At 37.1% G+C, this 9,161-nt stretch overlaps 1 protein-coding gene across 3 annotated transcripts in view; it reads right to left on the bottom strand.

Annotated features, from left to right (window-relative positions):
• Nucleotides 1-290: 290 nt before the first annotated feature.
• The window catches only part of SEC22A (SEC22 homolog A, vesicle trafficking protein), a 74,459-nt gene continuing 65,588 nt past the window's right edge, over nt 291-9,161 (bottom strand). The window contains exons 7-8 of one of the 3 annotated variants that reach the window (XR_014326237.1): nt 1,327-2,698; nt 291-879 (exon numbers count right to left, since the gene is read on the bottom strand). Coding sequence is in view for 1 of the 3 variants with exons in the window: in XM_082840139.1 (XP_082696265.1) it covers nt 2,498-2,698 (201 nt within the window). In the remaining 2 variants the exon portion in view is untranslated. Of the gene's footprint in view, nt 2,699-9,161 lie in introns of all 3 variants that reach the window. The other 2 variants (XR_014326238.1, XM_082840139.1) reach the window with 2 other exon arrangements.

The raw sequence follows: 9,161 nt of genomic DNA, 5'->3' as shown, positions 1-9,161 counted from the left end.
TTACCATCTGATTACCTTAGTGTCCTCCTTCCTAATAGGAGAGCAAATACTATTCCCCGACACTACAAAACCCATTATGATTAGGTAGGTAAATGCGGACTTGCTCTTAGAAGTAAAATTGCAATATAAACACAACGTATTACCATCATACACATTAGAAGCCTAAGTGATTCTCTCTCAAGAGCTTAAAAACTTCTTTACATTCATGGCAAAAATTTATCTTTCCAAATTCAGTTTCTTTGGCAACAACATGATAGAGGCAGGGAAGCTGTATAAACACTGAGAGATGCAGGCACCAAATAATGAAAGAAAGCATTTCTATACATAAACATTGTTTATACTTGTTTTCATTTTTTACATTAAAATGTAAACATCCCCTTATCCAAAATAGCTGGTGAAAAAGCAAAACAAAAACAAAAAACAAATTAAGCCTTTAAAGATAGCTGGTGAGTTTTCAAGTGTCCTTGCTCAATGTATCCAAATACCAAATATTATAATTCGATAATTAGGAGAACCAAACTGGTAAAAGAGCTATAAAATATCAATATACAGCAAAATCACAATGAACCAGAATACTCCAATCTCCTGGTTAATCAACTATTTACAAGAAAACTCTTCTTGCTTTAACCATTAGTTTAGAAAAAAAACTTACTAAATTGAACCACTTTACTTTCCTGGCTCAGTAACTACAAAACGCCAAACATAAATCAATTTTATTTTGATGACTTAGGATCATGTGGTACCTTGGGATATCTCTCAGAATATTCATAATTTCTGTGCAGTTTTGTTAGAGGCAGAAAATTGGAGGGAACTGGAGTTTCTTGCATTAAATAAATCCCCGAAATCGTTAAGCTTACTGTCTTCTTTTGTCTCATTCTCCTGAAAGCAGAGTGTAGCAAAAAGGTTCTAATTAAGCAAGATTTCTCATTGTAGACATACCTATGTATACTGGTTCTGGAAACAGTGCAGTTCAGTGACTTTACCTCTCTGGACAATTTCTTCTGGAAAATTAGTATACCCAGAACATGAATTATATGTAATGGGTCCACTGTTTTTCTGGATATCAAATTTCAGTACCTTATGAATTCCTTAATTGGAATCTTTTCTCAAGAAAATCACTCATGAAGATGACTTCGAAACCAGAAGAGCTGTAGATTTTGCTAATGGAAACAAACTATGCTTCCTCTATTATTAATTCAAAGCTGCTTAAACAATCTTTATAAAGTTATCAAAAAGCAAGTAAGTTCTCTAAGACAGTAGGTGCTTAACTCCTCAAAGCCATAAAATGATAAGAAGAATAATAAGAAGTGCTGAGAGAAGAGTCACCTTCTGATTCTTTTAGAACAGCTCAGTGTCTCCATAGTGCAGGACCCATGCCACTTGGTGGCATGCAAGATGGTTTTAGGTGATACACAACACAGAATTAAATAATGCTGAATCACAGTGAGAATGGCATTCCCTTTATAATTTTCTTTTAAACTTCTGATAATTCCACAGACAGAGCTCCATTTTGGTGCTGGGTAACATCTCTCTCACTGCAACAAAGAAAGAACAGGCTTTTTGGATTCAGAGCCTTGGCAGGAATTAGTATCCAGCTAGAATTTAATAACATCTTTGTTTTATTTTTATTTATTTTGTAGTTATCATTTTTTTATGGCAAACTGATGCTGGTTTTCTACTTGGAATAGAGGTTAGTTTATTTTTTAAATATTTTAAAATTTAAAAGATAAATATTAAGTAAATAATAGCATATGTAATACTCAACTGATTGAGGTTTGGCAAACAATGGCTATAGCCTAACAAATATTTTTAAAAAGTGATTTCAAAAGAAAGTATAAACATGGCCTAGGAAAGAAACATGTGTCACTGTGTTTTCAATACTTGCAATGCACCAGAGCCTTCTCCTACATCGGGTGATTTCCAGGGTTAAGATTCAAGCAAAAATATAAAGGAAAAAGAACCCATTCCACACCAATCTGGACTTCACAAACTCATGGTACCATAAATGTGCAAAATCTAGTATTTAGCAAGTAATTTGTTTTACACATAAACTTTCCAATTCACTGCAACATCTTTTTATTTGGTCTACACTAATGCCTCACAAAGGCAAACCCAGGTTGCAGAGCTCCTGCTTAGTTCTCAGAGCAAGTACCACACACAGTTTTTGACTGAACTCTCCAGCCAGGATTCAGGGCTGCTGGCCAAGTCTTCCAATGGCATCTGACTGTTCTTCCACTGCCATGGCCCTGCAGAGAGAGATCTCTTCATCTTCTTCTGATTGATAATCTCATGGCCAACATTCTGCTGAGAGGAGTTTGCGTAGCAGGTATGGCATGCTCATAGGCATGCCATGCTGACTTAAAACGAAAAGGACAGCTGGAGAGAAAGACAGCAGAGCTTCTCATTTGTGGTGAACAGTTTCTTCATCACAGTGGTAGTTAAGATATGCTCCCTCCTTTTTCCCCTGAAGCCAAGGCAACAAGTCTGAAGGATGGTGTCAGACATCATAATCAGGAGCCTTGCCCTGGGCTTGCCTCAGCCAGATCTGGAGTGTAACAAATGCTCCCACAGTCACGTGAAAGAAAAGCTGCCAGAGGTTGCGCAGTTCATAGAGATACATGTTGCATAGACAGATTAAGCCAAAAGTCAAAAAAGATTTGACATTCCGCCAGCCGGTGTAGTAGACAAATAAATAACACTGTTGAAAATATAAAAATGAAAGACGATTAGGGTTACAGGAAAAGAAATAGATGCTTCTACTATAAAGCTGTAACAGGTCACAGGGTAAAATATGAGAGTAGAAAAGGGGATTTTTCAACTACGGATAAGACAGTGTAATATCTTTAATACACTGAGCGCTACACTCAATGTATCTTCAATATACTCCCTATTTAAAAGGGAAATAGGTTTAAGAAATAGGTTTGCATAATCTGGAATCAGAGGAAAAGAGCTATAGAGAACATTTTGGAGACAACATAATCTGAATATGAATCCTCTATCAGATAATACTGTATCAATGTTAAATTTCTTGGGTGTGATAAAGGTATCATGGCTAGGTAGAACGATGTCTTTGTTCTCAAAAGACACATGTTCAAGTTTTTAGAGGTGAAATATCTTGATGTTTGTAACTTATTTTAAAAACAACTGTGCAGGAACTTCTGCTTCTGGGATCATGGAGTTGATGCACTTTCCTCTATTCTTCCCACTAAGTACAACTAAAAACCCTGGACATTATATATCAAGCAAAAGATGACTCTGGATGATGAAGAGAAGAAGGCAGATAGGCTAAGGACCTTGAGACCCAGGGAATGACACAGTGGTAAACTACCTTTTGTTTTTTGTTTTTTTTTTTTGCCTCATATATCCCAAACTTGGAGCTGAAGAAGCTGGCAACTAGAAACACCAATGGATGCACATCAACAAAACAACACTCAGTAAAATCTTGTTCTCTCTAGCCAAAAGACCATGAGAGGGGTACCTTTCCAAGACAGAGAACTTTTACATAATAACTATTCTACTCCAGCCACCAAAAACAAAACAAAACAACCCACAAAAAAACTGTGACCACCCACACCCAGCCCATCAAAGCCTATGTGGGAGCCTATAATGCTCTAAGGAGATGTTCTAACACTCCAGGGCTTCAGAGAAGGCAAGTGGGAAGCCAGAACTTTGACTCCCACCCTGTGGTGTCAGTGGAGACCAAGTGGGACTCTGGACATTGACCTCCACTTGGCATTACCAGGGCAATGGATTTCTCATCAGAAACCATAAAGTTCAGGTAAGAGTGGAACAACATTTTTCAAGTGCTGAAAGAAAAGAGCTGTCAATCCAGAATCCTATACTCAACAAAAATATCCTTTAGGAATGAAGGGAAAATAAAGCCATGAGAGAAGACTAAGAGAATTTATCACCAACAAGTGTACTCTAAAAGAATGGCTAAAGGAAGCTCTCTAGATAGAAAGGAAACAACAGAAGAAGGAACCTTGGAATAATGAAAAGGAACTCAGCAAAAATACAGGTTAATGTAATAGGCTTGCCTTTTTAAGAACTTTCTAAAATGTTTGATGGTTGAAGTAAAAATTGTTAACACTGCCTGATGTGGTTCTAAATATATGTAGAGGAAATATTTAAGACAATTATATTATAAATAGACGAGGACAAAGGGACATAAAGGGTGGTACAGTTCCTATGCTTCACCTGAACTGGTAAAATGATAACACCAGAAAACTGAGATAAGAAGATGAAATGCAATACCTAGAGCAATATTTCAAGCTATACAAAGAGACATACTCAAAAACATTATAGATAAGCCAAAATGGAGTTCTAAAAGAATGTTCAAATAATCCACAGGAAGACAAGAAAAAGAAAACAGAAAAATGAAAAACTGAAAACAAAAAATAAGATGGCAGACTTAAGCTGTAACATATCAATAATTATACTGAATATAAATGGCTTAAATATAGCAATTAAAAGATAGAGATTGGCAGGGTATATTAAAAAACATAAATGAACTCCATGTTGTCTACCAGAAAATCAATCCAAATGACATAGGCAAGTTAAAAGTAAAAGGATGGAAAAAGATATAGCATGCACACATTAATCAAAGGCAAGCAGGAGTGGCTATCTTACTATTAGATAAATATAAAAATATTTCGGGACTTCCCTGGTGGTCCAGTGGTTAAGACTCCAGGCTGCCACTGCAGGGGGCACAGGCTCTATCCCTGGTTAGGGAACTAAGATCCCATGTGCTGCACGGTGCCACCAAAAAATAAAAACTTAAAATAAATAAATAAAAATATTTCAAAGAAAGTAAAAATAACCAGGGACAGAGAGGGATATAAGGAGATATGTGAACAAAGAAGAGAAAGGGAAATCTCTCCCAGCAGCCTCAGGAGCAGTGGATTAAATTTGCAGAATAACTGAAGCAGAAGAACAGATAAGTGACCTGGAAGATAAAATAGTGGAAATAACGACTGCAGAGCAGAATAAAGAAAAAAGAATGAAAAGAATTGAGGACAGTTTCAGAGACCTCTGGGACAACATTAAACATACCAATATTTGAATTATAGGGGTCCCAGAAGAAGAAGAGGAAAACAAGAGGACTGAGAAAATATTTGAAGAGATTATAGTTGGAAACTTCCCCAACATGGGAAAGGAAATAGTCCATCAAGTCCAGGAAGCACAGAGAGTCCCATACAGGATAAATCCAAGGAGAAACATGCCAAGACACATATTAATGAAACTATCAAAAATTAAATACAAAGAAAAATATTAAAAGCAGCAAGGGATAAACAACAAATAACATACAAGGGAATCCCCATAAGGTTAAGAGCTGACCTTTCAGCAGAAACTCTGCAAGCCAGAAGGGAGTGGCAGGACATATTTACAGTGATGAAAGGGAAAAACCTACAACCAAGATTACTCTATCCAGCAAGGATCTCATTCAGATTCAACGGAGAAATTAAAACCTTTACAGACAAGCAAAAGCTAAGAGAATTCAGCACCACCAAACCAACTTTACAACAAATGCTAAAGGAACTTCTCTAGGCAGGAAACACAAGAGAAGGAAAAGACCTATAATAACAAACCCAAAACAATTAAGAAAATGGTAATAGGAACATATATATTGGTAACTACCTTAAATGTAAATGGATTAAATGCTCCCACCAAAACACATAGACTGGTTGAATGGATACAAAAACAAAACCCGTACATATGCTTTCTACAAGAGACCCACTTCAGACCTAGGGACACATACAGACTGAAAGTGAGGGGATGGAAAAAGGTATTCCATGCAAATGGAAATCAAAAGAAAGCTGGAGTAGCAATTCTCATATCAGACAAAATAGACTTTAAAATAAAGGCTATTACAAGAGACAAAGAAGGATACTACATAATGGTCAAGAGATCAATCCAAGAAGAAGATATAACAATTGTAAATATTTATGCACCCAATGTAGGGGCACCTCAATACATAAGGCAAATGCTAACAGCCATAAAAGGGGAAATCGACAGTAACACAATCATAGTAGGGGACTTTAACACCCCACTTTCACCAACAGACAGATCATCCAAAACGAAAATAAATAAGGAAACACAAGCTTTAAATGATACATTAAACAAGAGAGACGTAACTGATATTTACAGGACATTTCATCCAAAAACAACAGAATACACTTTCTTCTCAAGTGCTCATGGAACATTCTCCAGGATAGATCATATCTTGGGTCAAAAATCAAGCCTTGGTAAATTTAAGAAAATTGAAATTGTATCATGTGTCTTTTCCGACCACAATGCTATGAGACTAGATATCAATTACAGGATAAAGTCTGTAAAAAATACAAATACAAGGAGGCTAAACAATACACTACTAAATAACCAAGAGATCACTGAAGAAATCAAAGAGGAAATCAAAAATACCTAGCAACAAATGACAATGAAAACACGATGACCCAAAACCTACGGGATGTAGCAAAAGCAGTTCTAACAGGGAAGTTTATAGCAATACAATCCTACCTCAAAAAACAAGAAACATCTCAAATAAACAACCTAACCTTACACCTAAAGCAATCAGAGAAAGAAGAACAAAAAAACCCCCAAAGTTAGCAGAAGGAAAGAAATCATAAAGATTAACTCGATCAGAAATAAATGAAAAAGAAATGAAGTAAACAATAGCAAAGATCAATAAAACTAAAAGCTGGTTCCTTGAGAAGATAAACATTAATTGATAAACCATTAGTCAGACTCATCAAGAAAAAAAGGGAGGGGGCTTCCCTGGTGGCGCAGTGGTTGAGAGTCTGTCTGCCGATGCAGGGGACGCGGGTTCATGCCCTGGTCCGGGAAGATCCCACATGCCGCGGAGCGGCTAGGCCCGTGAGCCATGGCCACTGAGCCTGCGCGTCCATAGCCTGTGCTCCGCAACGGGAGAGGCCACAACAGTGAGAGGCCCGCGTACCGCAAAAAAACAAAAACAAAAACAAAAACAAAAACGGGAGAAGACTCAAATCAATAGAATTAGAAATGAAAAAGTAGAAGTAACAACTGACACTGCAGAAATAAAAAGGATCATGAGAGATTACTACAAGCAACTATATGCCAATAAAATGGACAACCTGGAAGAAATGGACACATTTTTAGAAAAGCACAACCTTCCGAGACTGAATGAGGAAGAAATAGAAAATATAAACAGACCAATCACAAGCACTGAAATTGAGACTGTGATTAAAAATCTTCAAACAAACAAAAGCCCAGGACCAGAGGCTTCACAGGTGAATTCTATCAAACATTTAGAGAAGAGCTAACACTTATCCTTCTCAAACTCTTCCAAAATATAGCAGAGGGAGGAACACTCTCAAACTCATTCTACGAGGCCACCATCACCCTGATACCAAAACCAGACAAAGATGTCACAAAGAAAGAAAAGTACAGGCCAATATCACTGATGAACACAGATGCAAAAATCCTCAACAAAATACTAGCAAACAGAATCCAACAGTACATTAAAAGAATCATACACCATGATCAAGTGGGGTTTATTCCAGGAATGCAAGGATTCTTCAATATATGCAAATCAATCAATGTGATACACCATATTAACAAATTGAAGGATAAAAACCATATGATCATCTCAATAGATGCAGAAAAAGCTTTCAACAAAATTCAACACCCGTTTATGATAAAAACCCTCCAGAAAGTAAGCATAGAGGGAACTTACCTGAACATAATAAAGTCCATATATGACAAACCTATAGCCAACATTGTTCCCAATGGTGAAAACATGAAACCATTTCCTCTAAGATCAGGAACAAGACAAGGTTGTGCACTCTCACCACTATTCTTCAACATAGTTTTAGTTATACTCTGATAAAGATGTAAAAAAAAAAAAAAAAAAAAAAAAAGGGCTTCCCTGGTGGCACAGTGGTTGAGAGTCCACCTGCCAATGCAGGGGACACAGGTTCGTGCCCCGGTCCAGGAAGATCCCATATGCCGTGGAGCGGCTGGGCCCATGAGCCATGGCCGCTGAGCCTGCGCGTCCGGAGCCTGTGCTCCGCAATGGGAGAGGCCACAAAAGTGAGAGGTCCATGTACCACAAAACAAAACAAAACAAAAAGTTTTAGCCACAACAATCAGAGAAGAAAAAAAAAATAAAAGGAATCCAAATCAGAAAAGAAGAAGCGAAGCTGTCACTGTTTGCAGATGACATGATACTATACATAGAGAATCCTAAAGATGCTCCCAGAAAACTACTAGAGCTAATCAATGAATTTGGTAAAGCAGCAGGATACAAAATTAATGCACAGATATCTCTTGCATTCCTATACACTAAGGATGAAAAATCTGAAAGAAGAATTAAGGCAACACCTCCATTTACCACTGCAACAAAAAGAATAAAATACCTAGGGATAAACCTACCTAAGGAGACAAAAGACTTGTATGCAGAAAACTATAAGACACTGATGAAAGAAATTAAAGATGATACAAACAGATGGAGAGATATAACATGTTCTTGGATTGGAAGAATCAACATTGCGAAATGACTATACTACCCAAAGCAATCTACAGATTCAATGCAATCCCTATCAAGCTACCAATGGCATTTTTCACAGAACAAGAACAAAAAATTTCACAGTTTGTATGGAAACACAAAAGACCCCGAATAGCCAAAGCAATCTTGAGAACGAAAAACGGAGCTGTAGGAATCAGGCTCCTGGACTTCAGACTATAGTACAAAGCTACAGTAATCAAGACAGTATGGTACTGGCACAAAAAGAGAAATATAGATCAATGGAACAGGACAGAAAGCACAGAGATAAACCTACGCACATATGGACACCTTATTTTTGATAAAGGAAGCAAGAATATACAATGGAGAAAAGACAGTCTCTTCAATAAGTGGTGCTGGGAAAACTGGACAGCTACATGTAAAAGAATGAAATTAGAACACTCCCTAACACCATACACAAAAATAAACTCAAAATGGATTAAAGACCTAAATGTAAGGCCAGACACTATAAAACTCTTAGAGGAAAACACAGGCAGAACACTCTATGACATAAATCACAGCAAGATCCTTTTTGACCCACCTCCCAGAGAAATGGAAATAAAAACAAAAATAAACAAATGGGACCTCATGAAACTTAAAAGCTTTTGCACAGCAAAGG

Source organism: Leucopleurus acutus, assembly GCF_964270905.1.
Source record: "Leucopleurus acutus genome assembly, chromosome: 5".
NCBI classification, from domain to species: domain Eukaryota; kingdom Metazoa; phylum Chordata; class Mammalia; order Artiodactyla; family Delphinidae; genus Leucopleurus; species Leucopleurus acutus.
Note: the sequence above shows the minus strand (reverse complement) of the source record. Positions and strands in the feature narration are given on the sequence as shown.